Raw genomic sequence first — 26,704 nt, 5'->3', positions numbered from 1 at the left:
ATTGATGATGAAAGTTGCTGCTATTTTCAGAGTGTGTGGAGCCTGCCGGCATGAGGAGCTGTGACATTGAATTAATGGAATATTGAATAATCATTGATTGTTCAAATTCCACATACAAAAACGAAAATAGGTCGTTCTTTTTTCACTGTTGGAAAAAACATTGACGTATTTTAATAAATACGTTGTATTACGCCCTTCTGTTAAAAATCATCTAGGTTTTTTTTCTGGAATACTCAAATTATAAATGCAGTGCCAACCCTGTTGGTATAAACACGTTTGGGGAAGGGACCTCCACCGTTGCTGAGTTTCTGAACCTCCCGGGACCAAAGGAATATACAGGTCACTGTTTCAGAAGGTCTTCTGCTTTTTTGCTAGCAAAATCAGAAGTAAATGTAACGGATATTAGGAAGCACGGAGGATGGAAGTCTACTACAGTAGCTGAGGGTTACATCGATCAATCTATCTCGTATAAACGGCTATTGCTGAAAGAATAACCACAGCGTTACAGCATAGTCCTCTTCACTTCAAGAATTAAATGTTAAGGCTCATTAAATTGTCAAGTCGGCTAGTTCGAATATATTACCAGCCTCTTCAACATCGTGAGGTATTAATATCAGCAGTTGTTCTGATTGTAATTTTCATATTAATGTTCATAAATAATAATAATATATTTAATGTATATAGTACATTTGTAACAGAATTTAATTGTATCTATATCTATTTAACACCTGTGTTAAAAATATTTCAAACACACTATTTTGCAAACATCATCTATTAATATTCTTCACAACTATTGAAAATGTCACTTTCAATGACAATTGTACAAAATAGTTATTTATGATATGATTGTTAAAAGTAAGGTTTTATTTTGTGAGTGAAAAAGCTTGCGAAACGAGCAAAGCGAGTTGAGCAATTTCACGAATAAAATAAAACTTTGTTTTAACATAAATATCATAGAATTTTTTTTTGTACAACTGTCCTGTTTTCATAATACAATAGATAAGTTTAATATTTCTATAAAAACACATTTTGACATCTCTTGTCAGTTAACTATTCTCATGTTATCGCATTTGCTGTGAAGTGGCCGTGTCAGGTGACGCCGTATCACCTGGTTACCAACAACCAGTATCATTTACAGCTCACGCGTTTTATTTAAAGTCACATTTGAAGTTCTTGCTGGTATTTAATGAATATAATACATTTGTAACAGAATTTAATTGTATCTATATCTATTGTTCATAATAAAACTTTCTTGAAAATTGAATAATTATGGTTTTTTATTGCTATTTGGTCGAAAAAAATCGTGTTGGAAATAATTTCAACACTAGTGTTAAAAATATTTTTAACATGCTACTTTGTAAACATCAGTTTTTAATACTCTTGACAACCATTAAAAATGTCACTTTCAATGACAGTTGTACAAAAAATTATTTGTAATACGCTATACTGATGAATTCAAAAGGTACACATTGTTTCATCACATAGTTGAAACTCAAAGAGTCTATTCACGTATTTCCGTGAAATGAAATTGTTTTTTCTCAATATTGACAAATATTCCAATATAAAAGAACAAAGGCTTTCACGGCCGAATGAAAGAAATGAAAGAATGAAAAGGAAATCCGAGCTGGTAGGCCGTGGTTTAATGAAACACAAAGTGGTACAGTGGTACCAGGGATATGTGCCATGTTTGAGAGGTTTCAGCAACAACGATTTCTTGTGTTAGTATCCACTCTAATCATTGTTTTCAGGGGTATCATCAATAATTCATTTCAAAATATCATAACAATTATGAGACGACTTATAGTACATGAAAAACATAATTTAGGCATAAGAACTGAAGCATTAACTGAACGAAAAGGAGAATTATTTAAAAAAAATATGAGAAACAACGGAAAATTGGTGAAGAAATCGAAGGAAATTTACTGAAATTTTAGGATATTTGTAAATCATCTTTATCGAAGATATAACTGAAACCGAAATTAAAACAACAGTTGTGAATCAATTAAGAATAATAGTGATAGTTTTGTACTCTTTAACAATCCATAGCAAAATATTGCAGAACCAGTGAAATACCCTCAAGAATTTTCGTATCGTTTAGATTCGGTTGTGGTTGCATGCCAAGGAATGGTTTGAAAACGTCGAATCATTTTTTTCCAGTCTGAAGGACCTTTCATGTTCGGCAGAGTTGGGTCGGATACAGGAAAAAAAGATCCGAATACCGGATACTTTCAATGTATCCGGACACTTTCAAAAAAATTACGGATACTTTCACCTAAATATGTACTCGGATACAAGTTTTCGGATACTTTTACGAATACTTTTAGAGTACTTTTAGTATTCCAATGTATACAAGTAAAAATACTAGGGATGAATACCAAACACAAAAAGTGATGAAAAGATAGGAAATAAAAGAAACTCAAAAAACTGTTTATATTCATTTTGTAAACAAAGAACATTTCAGTGAAAAAAATATATTTTTAGCTTCACCATAATGTTCGCTAGATGTGACATTTATATATATAATAGTACCTCTGAGTGTGAATTTGCCTTCGTCAGTACCAATACCTCAAAGTGTTCATCACTTAAATTTTTTCTCTTTGGCGTATCAATCATAGTTGCAAAAGAGAAAAGTCTTTCTACTGGTGCTGACGAAGGTAAGCATGTTTTATATTTGAGTGACACTTTTTTCAATATTGGGTATTCATGTAAAATTTGTAAATTCGATATTTTGTCTTCCAGATATCTTAATAACTCCAGCTGAATTTTAGTAGTATTATTGCTACTTTCACTGGTACCCTCAGTTCCCTGTTCGTTCATAGTACTACTACTGCCTACAATGCCTACTACTTGGTTATCTTGGGAATCTGTGAAATAAAAAAAGTCGTCTACATTTTGGTCCCCGCTTTCATCTGATTCGTTGAAAGATTCATATTCCATCTGTCTTTTTGCAACATTTATTATATATTTTTCAATATCTTCCAAATATTTTTTTGGAGACTGACCGAAATATACCCATATCTATGTGATAATGGTCAATTCCAATTTTCACAGCTTCATTTAAAACATTTATTGAAATCAAAATATAATGAAACTGAGGACATTGTCTATTGTAGGTAACTTGACAATTCATTATTGGCAACACTGTGAAGAAATAAAAGAAAATACTTTTCTTCTTTCGATGATGCTAACTTGGTTAGCGAAAAGCGCGTCTAGAGACAGTGCCTTTGTCTGGGAAAAGTGTTTTCTTCAGATTCAAATTACGCTAGATGTTTCAATTCTACCTGTCAAAACAATATTATGTTTCGTGATAACTTTAGGCATAGGTTTTAAGTGTTCTGTGGCCTGTGGTGGTAACCTTGGTAACGTCTACCTGTACTAACCTCACCTATTAAGGTAAAATACTACCTACAAATAGTATAAATTCATTAAGATGAGACTGAAGTGGCAGTGAACATAAAAATATATACCAAGTATATCATTTAATTTATTAAAGTATAATTTCTTGAAAAATTCAATATGTCGTCACCTGGGAATGCTACGGACTCTATGAATGCTGCTCTCAAGTGCAGTATTATTCCAAATCAAGAATATTTACTACAAGGTTCAGTGTTAGATCAATATGTTGAAGTATTGTTGCATCGTTTAAGAGGTCTATGTGATAACGTTGATAGTGGCCCAGAATCATTTCATGACCACGAACTTTGTTTTTCTCTGAGGATTGCAAATACTGGCACAACAACCCCAATGTCTGTGTTTGCCTTGAGGGTAAGGAGATCGCTAGATGTAACTAATACACCTTTTCAGCTACGATATATTGGACAACAAGAGCTAGGTGATAAAAATAAACCAACAGTTGTGCGTACTAGCATCGACATCGCTTGCAGTTCCACTATAACCGACTTTTTGACAGAACTTGGATGCAGATTAGATTTTGAGTATATTGCAAGAGGATATATGTTTAGGAAAGGTAGAATGAAAATCACAGTTTCAAAAATTTTCAAGATGGGAGGTAACAAACCTGTTGGAGGAGTGGAGCCTATCTCTCGAAGTTATTTAGTAGAGTTATCTGTATTAGCACCTTCCGGTCAAGATGCTATTGGAGAAGATATGAAGGTTTTTGCTGAACAGCTTAGACCTTTAGTTCAGTTAGAGAAAATTGATTTTAAAAGATTGGGAAATATGATGTGACTTTTTCTAAATAAGTGGACATTTCAGAAACATTCATACCTCTGTAATTTCATATTTTCATTATGAAATAATAAAAATATATGCACGAAACATATTTTACTTTTCTTCATTTGAACTATTTTCTGAATCAACTTCAGTAGTAGTTTCTAATATATCATTATGAAATTCAAATTCATTTGAATCATTAATATCTCCAACTCGATCCTCATCATATTTGCGTTCATCAGCCATGAGTCGAGCTAAATATTCTTCAAAAGGATCTTTATACTCCTTCAAACTCGACAGCTCTAATGGACTCGACTGAAAACCCTTGATTCTATATTCTCTATGACTACAGATACAATAATGCTTGCGGTAGGCTCTGGCTCTGTGGAATGATGGGATTGTAGAAAAATGAAGTAGTTCAATTCTTACCAATTTTGGGTAAACTTTCAAATTCGGAATAAATGCTTTCATGAATAGTTATCAAATTGTTTTTGTCCTTTTGAAATCTTTTTTTTCCACATCTGGTAAAACAAAATGAAGAATGAGGTCAGCCACCATTTCATCTTGTTTATCTGTTGAAGTTGTGTGAGCTCTGGAACAATAAATAATTTTTATTGTTCTTTAAACAAATATTTGTTGATCTTGGTGTACCATAGCCTTCTGTTTTGGGATTCATATTTTATACAAACCTACCCGTGAATAATATGGATGATAGTTTCAGACCAAACAGACTCTGGATCAAAATTAATTTGTAATGCCGGAATTAATGAAATGAACTGAAAATTTTGGAATAATCACTCGACAAAAATACCAACATTCTGGGTCTTTGTCGATCTGTCCAAAGACTTCGATACCGTTCATTGAGATAAGTTACTCAAAAAACCCAAAGTTTATGAAATGTATCACTAATCAAAGGTGATAAAACGACACGTTTTGTTGATGAAAAAACCTAAAAGGAGTTGAAAATTGAGTATTTCAGTTAATGTTCGTCTATTATTCTTTGAAAAATTTCATATTTGATGATTGTTCAAAGTTGCTCTTCTGGAGAATGGAGTGATAGTTTTGTTATGTGTAGTTGGTTTCATTCGTAATAAATATGTGGAAAAATTTTGTGGCATAAAGATGTTTTTTGTAAGACAAACAAACATACAAAAGACATAGAAACAACCGATGTGATCAATAGAATATCCTTTGACACTCACGAATTTTAAAAATAACTTTCAAATATGAACTTTGTACATTTTGATTTCCTTTAATCGTGTAAGGATATCAGAATAATTGCACAATACAACATCAAAGTCGAATAAAAAATTGTTTTCACTTGAAAATTACTTTGTATTATTTCAGGTATCACAACTTTAGAATGGAAGAAGTTATATTTTTAGGAGAGGTAAATTTTTGGGAGAGAAAGTTTTTGGCTTTCTACTTGTCCATCTTGATTCAGAAAATGTGGGAATCTTTCAAAGGAAGGAAGAAAGCAATCAATTCCAAAGAAAATAATACAAAGATAAGTAGATCATGCAAAAAGTAATTCCAGACACAAACTGGAAATTACACGAAAGAAAAATACTTTTGAAACAAATACCTCTATATCAACACTGAATTTTCCAAAAAATGCTTTTGGTATCAAGATGAAGAAGTAGAAAGCCAAAAACTTTCTTTCCTAAAAATTAACCTCTCCTAAGAATATAATCCCATCAATTCAAACAAGATTCCTTTGGCTGGAATTTGATGAAATGAGCGATTGAATCATGCACTATCGTCGATGACATGAATGGATTGAAATTATTCCGTGAATAAACTCGTAATTTCATTAATGAAATGAATGTTTTTTTATAACGTTTTCCAGATTTGGTACTGAAGAGCTGATAAGGCATGTGTCTTACGGAAAAACATCGGATGTCTACTGGTGAGGATTACAGTGAAATTTTACCTCTTTCATTCAGTATATTGGATAGGAATATTGTGAATGATATCTGATTCAATTCCATAACGAATGGTTGGAATAAAAATTGAGTAGAGGAAAGTGTTTTTGTATAATTCAGTTCTCATATGAAAGTATTTGTTTTGAAAGTATTTTTTTTCGTGTAATAACTGTTTCGTGGTATTTTTCTTCGAGTTTGTGTCTGAAAGTTACTTCTTTGCGTGATCTACACATCCTTGTAAAGAGTTATTTTTTGGAAATCTTTTTTTCTTTGGAAGATTCTTTCACTTTTTATATCAAGATGGAAAAGTAGAAAGCCAAAAACTTTCTGTCCCAAGAATCAATATTATAGCATAACATCAAGTAGGGTAGCAAATTATCAAATTCTGAGTCAAATCTAAAGAAATGAACTTTTAACGTTCAAGCCAGTTTCGAATATACCTACACAGTAGGTATATTCGAAAACAACTATCAGACAACAGACAACTACTCCCCTGGCTACTCCCCTGGTTGGATTGTATCCAACCGGCATCAGTGCAGGAATCTTCACAAAAAATTTCCTGCATATGCAATTGGCAATACAACTGAAAGGGTCGACCTTCTGCAAATGTGCCCGTTCCAAAATTGAAGGTCGACTCTTTCAGTTGTATTGCCAATTGCAATATATTCCTGAATATTCCTGCACTGATGCCGGTCGGATTTAATCCAAAGCCCTTCGTGGTATTAGCCAGGGGAGTAGTTGTTTTCTGATAGGCGTCAGTCCATTTAACCTACTGTGTAGGTATATTCAAGACTGGCTTGAACGTTTAAAGTTCATTCCTTTAGATTTCTTTACTGCCAGTCTTCAAGCATAGCCCACTGACTAATAAGAAAAAAATCTGAGTCAGTAATTTCTGATCATTTCTCATTATTTATCATGAAGATTTTTTGATATATACCCACAGTACACACACACAAAATGTGAATATTCAAAAAATCCGCTTAAAGAAATAAAAAAAGAAAGAACTCACTGTTCATGAATACAACACGAAATGATTGAGCTGATGAATAATATTTGGTTACTTCATTCATCACCCCAAAGAATATTTGATTAAAGTCTTTTCTCCAAATTTCATTTTCAACTGAATTTATTTTATACGCCTCCAGATATATTTTGCTGTCTATCCACTTCTTCAGCGAGGACGGTAAAAAGTATTAAATGAAATTCCCATTAACGGCGAATACTTCAAATATTGTAAGGGTATTGTCATCATGCTGCCTAGGCTTCGTCTCTTCAACCTCACCTAATCAAGTAGAGAGCCATCGAAAGGATAAAAGAACTAACCCGAATATTGTTCACGAATTCGAGAAGGACTTATATCGATATTTTACAGAGCTTACGGACGTGATGAATTGTCGAGACGCGAAATTGGAGAGGTTCATTCTTTTTTATTTTATTCCTTTCTATATTGTTTCCATTACATTTCATCTGAGGGTAGAATTCGGCTTCGAACATATGTTTCCTTATTTTTCGTGGTTGTGATTTCGACAAATTGCTTGACAGATATTTGTATTGATATAATTCAAGAGTGTACCTTCGATTTCTTTAAACAATTTTCAAGTGTTGGTTCTAGTTATGGAGAACTGTGGAGAATGTTTATGTTTGGAAAAACTGTGTTACTTGTGGCGAATCAAAAAGAATTCGATGGTCATAAAATTTAACATAGTTTTGGGAGGATTCAGTTGGATATATTCTGTGATGAATCTCATGAATATATTTTTTTTTCAGAATCATCATTACAAGTTATATAAGCTCATTAGCTAGATCTTCATTTTATCGCGAAAAACAACCCAAAAAAAATCTGAGAAAATTTTGGTGGAGCTCTTTTTTATCCGATGCAAAAATTGAAAAATTCAATATTTTCGAATATATCAATAGTGTAAAAAAAGAACTATTACCTCTTTGTTCATTGAAAAAGTCAGCGGTCTCTACAAATCGACTATCAGTCGAAAATCATCTACAAAAAAGTCCCGTAGATATGAAAGATAAATATGATGGACTGGTATATTTATATATTAAGAAAGAAAGTAATAGAAATCATGAAATTATAAAACAACAAAAATCAATTGGCGCTCCGGGGCGATTTCATTGATTCCAGTGGCGCATTTGTTTTTCAGCTGCAGGAAAACCCGGAAAAACCTGCAGCACCACATCATCTGAAGATATTGATCTGCCGATGTCCTCTCTTTCGTAAAACAAAATGTATGGTGTCTCCAATAAATTCAAGACATTGCCAGAACACTTAGTGACACGACTGTCCAAACTTAAACCAATCCGTTTCGTCTTTGACCAATGTGTAATAATGACCGTACTTCACGCCAGAACCACACCGAACAATGACTGCATGAAGATTATGATAGTGATCTGCTAGATTGAAGTGTTCATCTATTTCGAACCTTCGTAAGAGTTTGTTGCTTCCGTCAGAGGCTGAGTCTTGTTTGCAGATCATCAGTGTTAATATTAGATTGGCTGGTGCTTCAGCTATACCTATTTTTGATAATAGTCAGTTAGTTTGGCGCATGTTTCACAATACATTTTCAGATGATTTGACATTAAGCTTCGCACGGACTGGTTATCAGTCATATTAGAAAACGCTAGTTGAAGATCCAGAAAATCACATACGCTTTTGCTACCTCTTGAACATTTACTACGAAGTAAACAAGTGAGGATTTTTCCAGCAAAAGATCTACAAATAGAAGACAAGGTAGACTGTACGGAATCATTCAATCTAGAGCGGTCAGGGGTATTGATTCTGCTTTTTCTTTGATCACGAAGAATATTCAACAAGAACCCCAAGAATTCGGAGCAATCTTCTTGTTGCCTTAACGAGTATCTAGTGGACTTCAAAGACTCCAGGAAATCGGTTGGTGGGAAAGATGATACATTCTTACCAAACTGCAACTGTATGAACAATTTTTTGAGTTTGGTGAATAAGTGGGAAACATTCTCGTTCATCGTTAAAACCTCGTTTTTGAAATTATTTGTCATGAACAACACTTGTAAAATGCTATTCATGTAGTAAGTGTTTTCTGAATTATCTATTTCAATTTTCTTCTCAAGATTTTCAGGACAACTGTCTACTGATTCGTAAGGAAGAATATGTTTCACATAATCTGTATCAGAACCATTTCTCAAGCTGCAATCGAGCCTTCCAAGCGATGAAGGGTTTCGTAGGGGGGTCGATTCGGCTCTTGCTTCATGAAGCTTTTTCACTGAAAGGTAACCAGAACAACGAGGACTGCTCATATTTGGGCAAGATGGAATTGTATACAGGGTGTAACATAAGTACGTTAAAGTATTCAAGTGACGTATTCTTGAGACAATTTAAAAAAAAGTTTATATAAGTTTGTGTTCGAAAATGCTTCGTTTTGGAGATGAAGGATGCTAAAATTGAATATTTTGTTCGTTCTTTGAAGATAAATTTTGCAAAAAATAAGGTATTTAAACGAAATTTGGTACCCGGCATTTTTTGAAATCATAATTTTGTATTAATTTTCATGTACCATCTAGAGAACGCTATGTAAGCTATCATTATTTATTTCAAACTGCTCTAACTTTTTTTACAGTGAACTTGTGGTACTTCTCATGAAAAAACTCAATTTTCACACCCTTTTCAAGTGAAAGAGGGTTCACTTCGTCAACAACGCTGGAAATGATCGTTTTCGAAATATTTACAATTTTCTATATCGATGCATATTACGTAGTTCCTATTTTTTTCTTGTAAAATTCTAATCGAAAATTTATTCGTTTTTGAGATACAAATTGTTGAAATTTTTTAAAACATGGTTGGTATTTTTCATTATTTTTCTTGCGATTTCAGTTATTTGTATCTGGAAAACGAATAATTTTTTGATGTGTGAATATTTCATGAGAAAAAGTTTTTCATTTTGACGAAATGCACCACATACCTAGGAAGATATTACTTAAAATAATATCATGAAATTGTAATTTTCTTATTTTCAGTTGATATGACGACTCTCATAATAACTTGAATGGGACCAATTTCGACTCTTTTCAAGTACCACAGCTTATTGGATGTACTTTAGAAATTTTCCAAATTTCTGGAGAAACTGCCATTTTCAGAATGATATTGAAAATTATTTGTAGTGAATATAACAATACACTCAAGCAGTCCTTTATCAGAAGGATCACTGATGTAGGTATGGAACATTTTTGGACTCTCAATTGTTTGTGACACTCAATTGATTGCTAGTATTTCAGTCAAAATCGTGTGGACGACTATTATCGTCGACTTTTTTTCGGAACTGTGAGTAATCAAACTCGAATAAAAACTACCAAAACTCGAAAGGAGACTAACTGCTTTTTTCTTACGAATCAGCGACTTTCCTTCGGTGTCTCTCTCTTGCACGACTGAGCCGTATACGTAACTTCATATTAGATGTTCGTGATCAGGGGTTGTAGAACTAAGAAATCGACGTCCGATTGAGAAATGTCGTGCCTTCTGGGGGTGGAATTCTTACGTGCGTGAACCAAGGACACGTAACATTCTCCTTTCTACACACTAATACACCTCTCGCTCCTTATTCAGATTAGTACGTGGCTTTCGGTATGAAACAAAATTTCCATACGAGTTGGAAAAGCCGAAAAAAATGCGGGAATATTTAATCGAGACTTCAAATCTACGAATTTCTCTAGAAAGAAAGCAAACGTATGATTTTCACCCTTTCGAATATACCGAAAAAAAACAATTTAGTTTTATTGAAAGTGACAATTAAGTGAAAAAGTATTGGTCGAATGGAATTTGTAGCAGTGAACGTTTCGTTTTGGTACTACGGTAGACATCAGTTGAATATGTGTTGACTGATAATGAAGTAGCAGATGAAACGTTTGGTTCTGAAAGTTTCATTAGATCAGCCCAGGTTTTGTTCACTCTAATCGTGACTCCTGTCGTGGAAGCCTATGTTCTCATAACATCTTTTAAGTTGAATTTTCCATTGATTGGTTACAATATAATGATGATAATAATAATAATAATAATAAATGAGCTTTATTCATTGTCATATAAAGACGAAGTAGATACAAAAATCAATGAAAGGGCGAAGTTCAGCCGAAGCTGTTTTACAACTTAACCTAGGAGATAGTATGTATTATATAGAAATACAAAAATAATTACCTAGTATACATTGATTAGCGGGTAGTTCATAAATCTTTGTGAAACAAAAAAAAACAAACGTTATAAATTTCAAAGTAAATATTGAAAATCTATTTAGCTTAAATAAGGTAAAATATATAGCAGAACATACACAAAAGTGAGACAAAGGTGACCATATGAGCAATGCATAACATGAATATAGTATCTTTCCAGAAGACATCAGATGTGTTTTCAACTTTTTCTTGAAATTATATATGGAGTAGTGTCTAAATTCACTGGGCAGAGCATTATATTGTTTGATGGAGTTGTGAATAAAATTAGGAGAAAAGCAGGCTGTCGAGTTTGTTGGAATAATAAAAGTGTGACGGTTTCGTGCCCTCGAATTATTCTGAGATTTAAAAGTTTTATATCTTTCATAAATATAATTTGGCTTTTTGTAAATGAGGAATTTATGTGTATTGACTAGTAGGTGGAGCTGCAAGGTTTTAGCAATCGGTAACCAACTTGGCTCCTCGAACTTGGGGAATATATGAACGAATTTTCTCACACCATAAGGAAGACGAATGCAATTGTTTTGTATTTTTTTGTGAGCAATTTACGCCAAATTGTATCAAAGCAGGCCCGTAGATTATATCGCAATATGCTAATCTAGACAATATGAGGGTTTCGCAAAGTTTCAACTCCAATTTTGAAGTCATACTATCTCTACTTTGATAGAGTTGACGTAAGTTACTATACGAGCTACGACAACCTGAATTTATATGTTTGTGGAATCTCAGATCAGCATCTAGCCACAAACCCAAGTTATTGCTTTCTGTAATTATTTGTAGTAAGTCTTGTCCAAGTCTGATTTCAATTCTTCCTTCAATTTCTCACCTTTTGTGTTTCGGGCCAAAAAGTATCGGCTTTTCGGAGATTTTTTAGAATTCAATTTCAGGTTATGAGTTATAGATAGATCCAGTAACTTTTGTAGATCGCTGTTAATTTTTCCATTGTCACCTGCCAGTTACTTAGAGAAAATCAATGATATAACTGCAGTGTCATCTGCATAGTGATGAATTGTGCAATGATCAATTATTTTTTGGAAGTCAGATATATATATATATATATATATATATATATATATATATATATATATATATATATATATATATATATATATATATATATATACAGATGAAATACTTAGATATTCAAATATTTTCAATTAACCGTGATTTAGTACAAAAAAAGTTTTTAACGAAACGAAAGATTACATTTTAAAATCTAATTCGATTATTTGAAAGCAAGCCAGAATATGGATTTCAACAATGAAAACGTTATCGTAAAATGTACACCTAAAAAAGTCAGTTACTTAAATATTTCACAAATATAGTTTGAAAAACTAAAAAACACGCTTTTATAGCATATGAAACCAAAAAGTGAAAAATATAGTTTTAAAAAAACTAAAAAGCCAGCTTTTAAAGAACATCGAACTGAAAAGTTAAAAACATTTTTTTTAAATAAGCTTGTAACAAAAACGTACGAAAAATACTAGTATTATTGTGAAAAAAGCGTGGGCACTTTGTGCTATATTTTTTGTATATCTAGCGCCCACGGTTTTTTCACAATAATACTAGTACCTACTTTTCGATCGTTATTTTTTAAGCTTATTTAAAAAAAAATCTTCAACCTTTTAGTTCGATATTCGTTAAAAGCGTGTTTTTTATTTTTTTTTAATTATATTTATTGTATTTCAAAACGAAATGTGATCAAGTTTGAAGGTCGAGAACATATTTTGAATTAGTTCAATTATCAATTAATTTGTGATCGAAAATGATTGAAACACAACTGTGAAGTTATGCAATTGCTCATCTTTGATTGGCCGTGAAGATAGTTATGACTCTGCTGAATTATGATTGGTTTGTAGGCGTGAATTATGGATCACTTCGCTTATTCAGCTAATTAATTGATGTTTCTTCAATAATATTGATTGGTCCAATATAACAGATGAAGACTATGACTGTTAGAATTTAAGAAGATGAATCAACAGTCTCTTGTGAAACTGTTAGCAAATTCAATTGATAAACAAATCTTTTGAATATTGTCTGAATTCCAGCCTCTTTTGGGTATACCTCAGAAAAATTCAACCTCTTCTTGACCACGCAATAGCTGAAAGGTTCGGGTTTGCTTTTGAATCCCCGAAGAGTATAATTCTGAAGAGTATAAAAGCACTCGAGTATCCCAAAGGAGTATAATTCTGTGGCACAGTTGAAGTATTTTTTTGTGAAATCTGCAAAATCATGTTTCTGCGACGCTGCTGATCGGGATTATTTCAAAATAGCTATGACGCGCTGGAAAGAAACATATTATTCCATTAGGAGTAGGAGAAGTAAAACTTCTCGGATAAGCCAACTCAGAATAAACGATATATAATGGAAATACTATTTTCGACTAAGAAAAAATATCGTAGTATGCCCTGAAACTTTAATGAACATTTCAAATTTTGTCCCAAGGTAGACCTTTCAGTACTTGACATTTAAAAAAAAATTATTAAAATCGATTTACAACTTCAAATTTTAGGCGGGTGTTTCCATTAAAAATGGGTGACACTGTATACTCGGTATTGTATTCAAAAAAATATAACTTTGGTTGGCCACGCTCGGCTGAATCACCCAGTATGTTAGACAATAATTTTAAAAGTATTCATCGATATGACTGCAAAAAAATTGAGCAGTTCGAAAAATTGTTTCCTGTGAGAGCAATGGACTGAGGGAATCTTGTTGACTCACCCTGTACAGCTGCTGTATCCAAGAAAAAAGTAAGGTGAATTCAAACGTTCTTCCGGACCTATTATATCTTTCAGTCATTTGCATCGGATTCGAATGGCGCAGCAATCTCTCAATACAGAAAATGCAAATTATTGCTGAGATTTCATTCTTTTCCTCACGGATTGCGATCTGTCTTCATGAAAATGCAATGTGCAGCACCCTTAGTGAAGACCATTGTTACAAGCACAGCAGAGCGAATATATATCTTCAGGACGCATGACTATACTTTCCATGGGTCGAATATATTTCATAGAGCACTTCCTACGGCATAACGTATAATCTTGATATATTCAACGAGCATTGTAGGTATTTTAGAAAATTACACGTCTCGCAAGCTGGTGTTCCATTTTTGGTCATCATTTGCACGAATTCTTGGGTGAATTTTTTTATTTTATCACCTAGACGAAGGCTTATTGAGTGCCTTGAAATGAATAAAAGAGAGTTTTATCAGACATAGAACCCAGAAAAAGAAAACCCTGTGTACGTGTTTCAGGCTAATTGGCCATGTGTAAGGATGAGCAACACTTGCTCATAAGAAGCATGAATGAACGGAGTATCATCAACAAAAAGCAGTAGCACAGTTGACGTTTCGATTATAATATCGTTTGTTTATGAAAAGCTGGCTGAAAAAGTTGAAACGAATGCAGCTACAACTTCACCGAGTAATTAAATATGAATGAAAGAGAAAGTTTCAACAGTGGTAGCACTTAGGAAAAGTAAATCACCAACACATATTTCGAGCTAGTTGGCCCTCATTATTACGATGTAGTCAAGTGTATGGAGATAGGCAACACTCGGGTGCTAAAAACAAGCAAATAAAAAACAAAGGATTGCTGCGGCAAAGTGAAGTGAAAATTCAAAAATAATTTGAAGTCATAACCCTACGTTAGTACACGAGCTTACTCTAATGGTAACAAAATGTCAGGTAACGGAGACGTTCTAACCTTGAAATATCTCAGAAATCTCCAAAATAGGAGCTGAAAATCGACAGTTGAAGGAAAAAATTGAAAACCTAGAAAGAGACAATAAAAAAATATAATAGTATTCGGTCTCGACGAAATACCCAGTTAAATAAATTTATAATTTTTCTGTGAAGGAATCAGTCAATTATTATTAAACGTAAAAGTGAACGAGACAGATAAAAATGATTCATATTCATTAGAAACTTCAATAACGGCTCTGTTGAAGATTTAACTCGTATCATATCAAATAAAAAAAATTATACCACAGAACTATCCTGAACTCAAAGCCTCTATTATCAGAATTGCCAACGATCAGACATACCTACAGAGAGCAGTAAATGAAATATCAAGAGAGTTTTTTCCGAACACCAGGAAAACTAATACGGAAAGAAGTTATATAAAAAGAAACAAACTTTTTGTTGGCAATACACTTCATACGGTAGGAGGATTAGAAAATTGGAAATCATCAGATAGTATACAAAAATCTGATATTACCCCATTGACACCATCTGCTCAAAAAAATAGTAAAAGTCTCAGACAACAAAAGTAACCGAGCAATTAACATAAAGAACAGAGGTAAATTAGAAGTAAAAGACACTGCAAAGAAGAAAATCACACCTTGGCTAACATCACAAGGAAATCCATTTGGGCTCAACAAGAAGAATATGACAACTCGTTCAAATTTGACCAAGTGAAATTTTGATATTTTATATTCTGAAACATTGCAAGCTCACATACTAATAAATACATGTATACGTTTTTATTTCTCCAGGCAATTTGGTATGGTTTATATTTTTTTTGTGTTCTTTTCACGTGCAAAAGAAATACAAGTGTTCAATAGTTGATAGATATGGATCGGTATATCCAAGAATTTGAGATAAATTCAGTCGAAAGTCACACACTAGATCATAATATTGAATGTAGAGAAATCCTACAAGTAGATAAAACAAATTATAAATTCAAATTCATGCAACAAAACATTAAGAGTACCTATTCTAAAAAACATTAATGAATTCAAAATTCTTCTACATCACATCGACGTAGGCTTCGACTATGCAATACAATAATAAGATATCAAAATATAACACGATATATAATTAGGGTGATTTCAATTATCTCATTTGTACTAAAATTCCCATCTATCTTGAAGTTTTACACTTATATTTTCTGTTCCTGTTTCTGAAAGCCAAACAAGTGATATATCACTCATCGCGTTTTTAATTGTGCTTCATTTTAACTGAATATCTTGTACCTCTATATGAATTGTCCAATGAAACTTATTATTATTATTATAAAGAAATTTCTTCAAGATCCAAGAACTCACAAAATCCGTGCTGGTGTACCATGGTCGAAAATATCTTGTAGTGCCAACCATTTCGTCTGTTACTGCATCACACATGTTGAATTGAATAAATTCGAACCCATTCAAACCCTATAAAAATCACCGGGCGAATTTTGTGATAGAATTTTTTTCTATGACCGTCATTGTCAAACATATTACTGAAAAAATGAGAGTGAAGGTATTACATAAGTTGATAGTTTAGTATCATAAATTGATGTTTAGAATTGTTTGTTTCATTATCTTGAGCTCATAATGATGATATTTCCTTAAGGGCGATAATTCCCGACATCATAAAAAATGTACACTAAGAAAAACATACCACACACATATCAATCACTCACATCACCACTTTGTACTGGATTTGAAATAATATAAAATAATAATAATACTACACATATCTCCAGCAGTAGATATGAATATGGGAAATATGTCTTGATGAGTAAGTATTCATAATAAATGTTTTTTATTCAAATGTTGGTTCTCAATGTAGACCTCGATAATGATAACTTTTGTCTTTTGTCTGGAAAAATAATTATTTTTATCAACTCACAGGAGATGATCTCATATAAGATGTGTTTACGATGAAACATGTACTACTTAAGTATGGAAATAATGTACATATAATGTCTCCAAAAAAGCCTATGATGATGGGACTCCAGCTCATGCAAGAATTCTTGCTAGCAGCATCTCATCATCACCTACCCTTATCGCTGGATTGGTCGTGCAGAACCTCATAATTGGCAAGCTCGCAGACATGATATGAATCCTCTAGATTAATATTCATTGAGCAAACTATCTGTCTTCGACTATCGATCTGTCAAATAACGGATTATTTTCGTCAACAAGCCTTTCACTGAGGGAAGTTTGAGAAAATTTTTGTTGAATTGTCAAATGTGATGTTTCGATATAAAATATCACTCCAACAATTCTTTGTTTTTCAAGAGATAGGCATTGACAATGGTTCTCTCGTGTAATAATGGACTACTGACGAATTCTATAAATTTTACCTTTCAAAAATAATGTGAGATATAAAAAATTCAATAATTTCTTATGAAAATGAAGCTATTTTGTTGGGCATAAATGAAGGAGGGCGAAATTGATTCAATTTCTCATCGCTTGGCGTAGGATTGCTTGCATGAATAAAATTAAAATATTCTCTCTGAAGTTCCGAAGCCTATCAAAATTACAACATTCCCGGGAAAGTGTAATTACCACTAAACCCATCAATACAAGTTTAACAAATTCAGGAACATTCTGTGTATTTTCATGTTCGGTTTGAAACTCCATTATGATACACCCTTGGATAGTCCCAGGGGTTGATATAGCTAGAATTATGGCAATAAGATACTCCACAATATAAACCAAGATAGACGTAACGTTATCGTTTCAGTTTCGATGAATTTACATAATAGTTTATGGACTGAATTCTGTATGTATCGGTTGCAAACAAAAAGTCAAACCTCGTTTCCAGAGTTGGAAATCTGAATTGCATTAGTGAAAAGATTGATTCGGACCCTGAGGCCCGAATCAGATAATAGTCTCGTCACGAAAAAGAAGGTCAACTTTGAAATGAGAAATAATGAGCTGCAAACCCGTATATTCTGGTGTTCTCAAATTTGTCTCAAAAGTCTCATAAAATCTCCTGTTTGCGCTGGAAGTTATTCAATATCAAATATCACAAAAATCAGTTTTTAGCGATTATTTCGGTTTCCATAACTCCAATGATGTTAATTTGGGTCTAGTTTTTGAGATAGTGGGCTACCGATTTTGAGATACTGGGCGGAGAACCAACCATACTCTCTTAATTAACGATTTGTGAAATCTCTGTAGATTCTTTGCAAAGGATAACTGTAACTGAACAGTTTGAAAGTAACCACGAAGGTTATTGAAGGTTGAAAGTTAATTGAACTTGATGAAAATGATGTGACCTATGTCATAGATGGTGAATTCCTTCTGCACAGTTTCGAATGGAGTAAAGGCGATATTTTTCAGTAGTTCTAGATGAATACGTCAAGTATTTATAAAAACATTACGGTTCAAAAACTGTTGTTGTATTTGAAGGATACTCAGACTACACTAAAAACATAGAAGCAATGGAGCAGCTAAGGAGAACAGCTGCTCTTTCGAAATCTCATGAAGTTTGGGTCGACGAACCAATGACTGTGCCAATCAGTCAATATACGTTTTTGTCGAATCGATCTAATGAAAAAAATGTGTTGATATAGTGATTGGAAAGTTAGAAAGTGTAAATATTATAACAAAATGAGTAAGAGATGATGCGGATCATTGGAGAAGACATATATGTTCATGATTTTAATTGGACCTACTCAACTACTTCTAAAAAAACTTTAAATGAAGTTGAAAAGAGCAATGCCAAAGTACACATCTATTTATCAAAAAGTTTTGACAAATATCCCCTTTCCAAGAAACATATTATTTTCACATGCATTCAGTGGATGTGACACAACTTCTGCGCTGTGTTAGAAAAGGAAAAAACTCGTAAATGTGGACCAACTGGCTCAAATTTATATGGCAGAAGACTGCCCGGCACAGCAATTATATGAAAATGGATTACGTATCTCACTAGCGATATAATGCTCCTGAATCTGATGACAATATCGATCATCTTCAATATAATCATAACGTCAAATCAATAAAGCTTTGAAAACTAGTCCAGTAGTCCAATCATCCACCAAAATGTTCAGCAGCCCATCAGCATATAAATCGTGTTTATCACCAGGTTAAAAAATGGTTAGGGCATGATCAACTACTGGAGTCTTGGATCAACATGAAATATGAATGCTTCTCGAAACTTCTTGTTTCTTGAATTTTTGTCAAATTTCAAAAACATTTTTCACACTTTCTGGTGTGAAAAACATGTTTTCAATATGTTTCTACGCCAGAGTTTCGAATTGTACCTATTGAATTTATATTCTTATCAAGAGTATGTGTAATTGAATTGTTTTTTTTTGAATACTCTCCAGTTTTATATGCGTAGCATTTCTGTTAATTATACCTGATTCAATCCCATAACGAATATTTTGTGTACGAACTGAATAGAAAAAAGTGTTTCAAGTATTGTATAATTCAATGTTCATGTGAAAGTATTTTTTTTCTGATTCTACTTGATGAAGATCCATAGTAATTTCAAAAACTACACCTCACGATTTGATCTCTACAAACTTTATTTGAAAATTTCTGATTAAAAATACAAATGTATAAATAAAAAGTTACATAAGAAAGTCATACATAGGAATATACTATATTTTCATTGAGAAATCCTTCAATCGTCTTTTGAATATATTCATCGAACCACTATCTTTAATTTCTTGAGGAAGGTCATTAAAACGATGTACTCCTTTATAAAATAAAGAATTATGTGTACCATTTTTTTAATATTTTTCAACTTTTATATTGTTTCTGTTTCTGGTATTATGCCCTTGTATTTCAGCCACATAAGTTAATTTATTCTGTAGATATACAGGTGAATATCCAATTTTGATTTTGAAAATAAAAATTTGTGTTTGGTACTCGATGAGTTTCTTCACTGGTAGCCATTGAAGGGTTTGCAACATATTTGCTATGGGTGTTATCCTCGAACATTGTAAGATTATTCGCATAGCACGATTCTGCATCTTTTGTAGTCTGTTCATTTCATTTTGAGAAAGAACAGAATGGTAGAACAATAATTCAAATGTGGAAGGATTATGGAGTTGTAGACTAATAATTTAGACCATTGGCTCATATATGGGGAACATCTTCTTAAATAGTTGATTTTGTGAGCTATTGTTTTGATAACTTGAATAGCATGTTCGTTGAATTTCAAGTTGCTGTCAATAGTTACACCCAAGTACACGAATTTGTTTAACTTTTCTATATTAATGTCATTCAATCGTAGAAGTAGCTTTTCATTATTATGATCTCTATGTTTCCCTGATAACATCCATTTTGTTTTATTTACATTCACCTCCAGCAGATTTGCAGAGCAATATCTGTATACCCTTTCAAGACTAGCGTTTATAGAATCAACACACTCATGTACATCTTCACTACTAAAGTACAGTAGGGTATCGTTGGCAAATAAGTGAATTCTACATTCTTCTGCTATGGTTACGATGTCATTTAAATATATGAGGAATAAAAATGGTTCCAAAATAGACCCTTGGGGTACACCTATATTATTTTTCATTTTATCAGAATGAACTTCCTCTATTTTCAACCTTTGCTGTCTATTGCACAGATAATTCATGATCCAGTTTAGTGCTAGCGAAACATGTGATATATTTTTCCAATAAAGTATGTGGAGTTTAAATCGTGAGGTGTAGTTTTTGAAATTACATATGAAAGTAGTTGTTCCGAAAGAATTCTTTTGCGATGAAGGTCGTTAGCCAGGTATTGAAAAATGTGAAAATATACAGAAAAAATACATTTGAATCAAGAAAGTTGGTACCAACTTCACTGAACCAGAAGTTTTGGGAAACCGACGTTATTTTCATTCAATGAATCATATGGGAAAAACCTATAAATTTACTGAATTCCCATAACACTTTGAAAATTGCCAAATCGAAATCGCCCTGTACAAATCGTTGAATCAGTTTTATGTAGTATTATACCGCCTATGATCGAATATACTGAAGCAGAATATAATGTTCACTACCGTACCTGCCTTTTTACAGAATAATGCATAACCGACGCTGTGATATTGATTGGATCAGTATATGAGTTATAAATAATTTATATTGTATAACTAATCCGGCGTCTCTGAAAGAATTTTTTATTTTCTGAAAGCTCACGCTTAAAAATGGATTTGTGTAGGTTGTAGCAGAATAATACATTAATCAAAGTCTGATGTTTAATAGGATATGTGTAATCAAGTGTTGGAAATCGATAGAGTAGTCCCTGGGGATTATTCTGACATAATATGTTATTTGAAGACGAATCGATACCGGTTATCAGAGATGATGTTGAAAGAGGTACATTTTTGAAGTTGAGGAAGTGTGGGACGAGATTCACAATTTTATAGTAATCAATCTATTCAGTATCTATCCGTGTTAGGAATCACACGTTAAAAGGTAAGACCTTGTTAGTCCTTAGCTCGCACAAGTTTTAACTTTTGAGATTTGTTGTTCGTAGGGGGTTAACGGAAAACATATATTTTAACAGATTTCTCAACAGTACAGTCAAAGTAATGTTCATCTAATTATTGAACTGAATGAAATAACAAATTCATGAACATAGTTGAACGTTGTTAGAATATCATCTTTCATTAAAATATATGTGAATCTTTAAAAATTTCAAGGCAGGTTCGTATTAATATGATATACCTGAGTAATATTTCCTGACGATGAATTGAGGAAAAAATGTTGGTTGAGGCTATCAATCTCGGTTTATTTTCACTATATAGGATATATTATTCTCAAACATGATTTCTTATACCCTTATTACCCGTCGAAGGACGCGAATAATATTCGACTGAAAAGTTTATGCGTGTGGTAAAATTGAAATTCAAGGTGGTCGATTATGCTACGGTCTTCCACAGCTAACTCCAGTCGATACAATGTCAGCGGGTAAAACCTGATGCCCACCCGATTGGAACACTTTTACCATTTGAAAATATGAACTTTAAACGTTCAAGCCAGTCTCGAATATACCTACACAGTATGTTAAATGGACTGACGCTTATCAGAAAACAACTACTTCCCTGGTAAATACCACGAAGAACTCTGGATTATATCCGAAAGGCGTCAATGCAGGAATCTTTACAGAAAATTTCCTGCATATGCAATTGGCAATACAACCAAAAAAGTCGAACTTCAGTTTTGGAACGGGCACATTGCAGACCGGTTTCGGGCTCATAAGCCACTCATCAGTGCAAGATAGTGGCCATCATCGACCTGAAGTGAATGATATTCCATAATTGAAAATCGGAATTCTTTCAGAGTATTTCATTCCTCTTCCTAAGTTGGAGCGAACAACAGAATGTCAATTGCATATACGAAGTGTGCCCGATTCCTCTGAATAAGGAAGAAAAACTTTCTTACTAGTCAGTGGGCTATGCTTGAAGACTTGCAGTAAACAAATGTAAAGAAATTAACTTTAAACGTTCAAGCCAGTCTCGAATATACCTACACAGTAGATCCTGGCCGCAAGGCCGGGATTTCGTTCTTTCGATTCGGAAAGCGATTGAACGACGTTATACACGGCGGCGTTGATTTGCCAGATGTCAGCCTCTTCTGTTAGAACACTATGAACCTCCGCATCCAAACAAGCCAGTTCTTGTGACTTCAGGGGCCTAATCCTGTGGAGCGCCCTGCTTGTTCTGATTGACTCCATTGGTGGCATGATGCGAGTCTCGTCTCCAGCCATGCCAACGGGTGGTAGAACTGTCACTTCTACCACTTCTACCACTTCGTTAGCCGGCTGGGGAGGAGCTATATATAGCCCTGCCGCCGAAGATAGGATACGTAATCACTAAGATTTTGGGCGGGAAAGGCGGCATGCTCCGGATGTGTTTCACACCACAGAGCATGCAATCTCGCCATGTATCCTCTTCGCGCGGAGTCACTACTCTCGTAGCAATGCATAAGGCTATCTCTCAGCTCATGCGTCCACTCAAAGCGTCCGTTGTCGTTGCCAGGGTTGTCATTGGTAGGCAAATCATCGTTATGGGTCCCACAACCTTGCCTCTGACCCCTCCGAGCGGGTCGATTGTGGGGGCCTCTTCCTCGATTATTGGGAACCAAGGGTTGGGTCCACCGGGTGGTTAGCCCTGTGGAACCACGGCCGGCACCGGAGACAGAATAGAGTTCTCCTTTCCGGGTGCGCCTGGGCTGCCGGTCCGGTTTTGCACCAGTTGCTCGGGTAAGTGGTGTCGCAACTCTCCAAAGGCCAAGGGTGTTATTGACCATCCCTGCTTATCAATTTATCTATTAATTTTTTTTTCACCGTAGTGTGCGCTGGTCAGGCCCTATCCCCCGAAGCCCCGATGCATTCGGGAGAGCGCGCCAGCATTATCAACCAATGGCCACTCCCCACACCGTGGGGTAAGTGATCATTGGGTATGAGAATCATATGCCCTGAGTAAGCGCAGTGAGCCAAGCATGACAGCCTTCTGCATCTGTGCGGCTAAGATTTCTGCCTTAGTGCGGCAAGCCGGTATGATTTCAAAATTCGAGAGTAGAGAGGACATCATTACACCAAGGACTCCAATAATCAGAATAACCACCTTGACAGAATGATCTGGATAGAGTCTGCGGAGTTCGAAGAGAAAATCTTGATATTTTATCCGTTTCTCCTCCTCTTTTCTGACGATATTTGTCTCGCCAGAAGCTGAAAACTGCACAACAAAAATCGTTTTGCTCTGGTGGTCGAGAAGGACTACATCAGGCTTATTAGCTTGTATAAGCCTGAGGGTGGGGAAAGAATAGTTCCAATAAATTCGGCACTTCTCGTTTCCCACAAGTCCCGTCACGGACCATGGCAGAAGTAAGGTGATCTCTGCGGCTTTTATCTGTCTGCTTATGATTATTATTATTTTTTTTTCACCGTAGTGTGCGCTGTTCAGGCCCTATCCCCCGAAGCCCCGACACATTCGGGAGGGCGCGCCAGCATTATCAACCAATGACCACTCCCCACACCGTTGGGTAATTTATCATTGGATCCGAGAATCATGTGCCCTGAGCAAGCGCAGGGCACATTATTATTATCATTATTATTCAGTTTGTATTCCAAACATTCATTATGCAAATCAAACAGATTCAAGAGGTAAAATTTCACTTACATGGGTCACCGGTGGATCGGAATAAGACACCAATCTGGATAATATTATGAATGAATTGAAAGCCGCATCTTATAACCTCTGATATAACTTAAATTAAAATGTGGCTTTTCTCTTCCTCCCGGAATCCTTCATAGTAGGTACACGGTTATTTCATTTAAGAAAATATTTATGTTTTAACTATCTCAATTTCGCTTCAACTCGAGACGTATTATATTCGATGCACAAGCAAAACTATGGAAATTAAACGTTTACGGTATTAAACTATGAATACATCCCTACCATACTAGCAAGTATCTGGGAACGACGGGGTGAACTATTCACGTCAGCAACCCTTGCCAATTAGACAAACTGATGAGAGCCAGCGGATGACGTATAAATCAATAGTTCAGAAGGAATTATTTTTGATTTCAACAAATAAATAATTGAATTTTGGGAATTTACAGTGGGGAGCCCCCGTGGAGGTAAAAGAGGAGCGTTTACAAATGAAAATTACCTTTTTCGTACCATGTTTCTCCATGTCCTCGAATTTCCGATGGGTGAATTTATATTCAGTATCAGCATTGCACCCGTGCGAAGACAAGACGGATCGCTAGTTAAAGTATATAAAGAACATGGTTCTGTGAAATTTTGCAGGATTTGTGGTTTGGCAAACTTTGAATCCACATTTCATCAATTAAGATGTTTTCTACTGATGACATGCTTTACTTGTATAGTTCAGCGAATAATGAAGGGCGTCATTGATTCCTATTTTTTGAATTGAAATACTAGTCTATGCCAACAAAATCAATATGACGAATGTTACATTCACAAAAGTGGAGGTTTCTGAATTTTTTAAGTTTGTTATCATATCGGGCGGTATTTCAAATGGAACAGCAAGAGCAGATGTGAATTTTCAGTTCATGAATATGAATATATTACTGTATTTTTATCATATTTGAATACTGAATATTATAGCGAAATTTTTTAATTGAGTCGACATCATCAGGTATGTTAGTGGAGAATGAATCAAAATTGTGATATTATTGAAAAAACGACAATGAACTCTCATTCATAGAGTACTTTTACAGAGTATATTATGTTCGGTCATCACAAGTTGTAACAAAAGGAAATGAAAATCCTGTAAGGAATCTAGAAAAAGGGTATGTTTTCATGGTATTTCCGTTTGTTACATAAATATGTGAAAATGACGATGATTCTGTAACGTACGTATTTCAGATTAGTGGTAATAGTTTTTCTCTCGAATGTGAGTACAGGAATTGAAACGATTTGACTTTGAATTATCAGAATCAACAGCTGCAGTGGAAATAACTTCTACTGTCGTAAGTTTCAGCTAAGTCCAAGAAATGATACTCTGAAAGGAATTCGATTTTTGATTATAGGAAATCATCGTGTTGATGATGGACACTACCTTGCACTGACGAGTGGTCAAATAGCCCGAAACCGGTCTGCAATTGTGTTCCAGTAATTGAAAATCGATTCCGGCAGTTGTATCGCCAAGGGCATATGCAGGATTTTTTTCTGTGAAGAATCCTGCACTGATACCTGTCGGATATAATACAACACCCTTCGTGGTGTAAGCCAGGGGAGTAGTTGTTTTCTGATAGGTGTCAGTCCATTAACCTACAGTGTAGAGCGACTTGAACTAATTGTTCCTTTAGATGATTTGATTTATAGCCAGTCTTCAAGTATGCCCACTGACTATATGTAAAAAGTTTTCTTTTCTTATACGAGGAATTCGTCAAATTTCGGATATGCGGTTGATTACCTCGTTCACAGACAAATGAGGCGATGACAAACCTGTTGTTCGTTGTCCGTTTCAGCCTATTTCGAGGAATGATACTCTGAAGGAATTCGATTTTCAATTATCGGAAATCATTGACTTTATGTTGATGCTAGTCACTACCTTGCACTGACGAGTGACAAAATAGCCCGAAACCGGTCTGCAAGTGTGTTCCAATAATTGAAAATCGATTCTGGCAGTTGTATCGCCAACATCATATGCAGTAATCACTTCTGTGAATAGTCCTGCACTGACACCTGCCGGATATAATTCAACGCCCTTCGTGGTGTTAGCCAGGGGAGTAGTTGTTTTATAATAGGTGTCAGTCCATTAACCTAGTGAGTTGAGACTAGCTTGAACGAATTGTTTTTTTAGATAATTAGGACTACGTATGATTTAGAAGTAGTTGGGAATTGAAAAGAAGATATGATGAAGTGGAACTACATCAGTATTATAGAAGTGAATTGAAAACAATTTTGAATTGAACCGAATAGTTTGAAACAAGTTTGAAATTCAATTTGTTGGTGAGAGCTCATTTGTGCAGATGAATACCATTATTTTGTAGTGATTGTTGAAAGGAAGATTGAGATTTACCACTGATATCCGCTGTAACGATAGTTCAATATATACTGATAGAAGTGAGAAACGTGATAAGTACCGAATATAAACTCACTCGGAGTTGACTATTCCTAGATGCTATAAATTTTATGGAATCATTAAAACGTGATTGATTTACTTTCAACTCGTGACAACGGAACCCTATAGTTAAATAATAAAATA

At 34.3% G+C, this 26,704-nt stretch overlaps 2 protein-coding genes across 2 annotated transcripts in view; both read left to right on the top strand.

The window, feature by feature from the left end:
- LOC111511620 (insulin-like growth factor-binding protein 7) overlaps positions 1 to 26,704 on the top strand; it is a 218,200-nt gene that overhangs the window by 95,814 nt on the left and 95,682 nt on the right.
- On the top strand, positions 3,298 to 5,740 carry LOC111510614 (mediator complex subunit 18). Its single transcript, XM_023166541.2, has one exon. It carries the CDS (start codon positions 3,517 to 3,519, stop codon positions 4,186 to 4,188), a length of 672 nt encoding a protein of 223 aa, XP_023022309.2. The 5' UTR covers positions 3,298 to 3,516; the 3' UTR covers positions 4,189 to 5,740.

The sequence above is a fragment of the Leptinotarsa decemlineata genome, unplaced genomic scaffold, assembly GCF_025532065.1.
Source record: "Leptinotarsa decemlineata unplaced genomic scaffold, Ldec_3_MD MMD2_tig00000035_RagTag_RagTag, whole genome shotgun sequence".
In the NCBI taxonomy this organism is placed as follows: Eukaryota; Metazoa; Arthropoda; class Insecta; order Coleoptera; family Chrysomelidae; genus Leptinotarsa; species Leptinotarsa decemlineata.
Note: the sequence above shows the minus strand (reverse complement) of the source record. Positions and strands in the feature narration are given on the sequence as shown.

Coding starts and splice junctions, on each gene's coding strand:
- LOC111510614 (XM_023166541.2), top strand. CDS start 3,517: ATGTCGTCACCTGGGAATGCTACGGACTCTATGAATGCTGCTCTCAAG.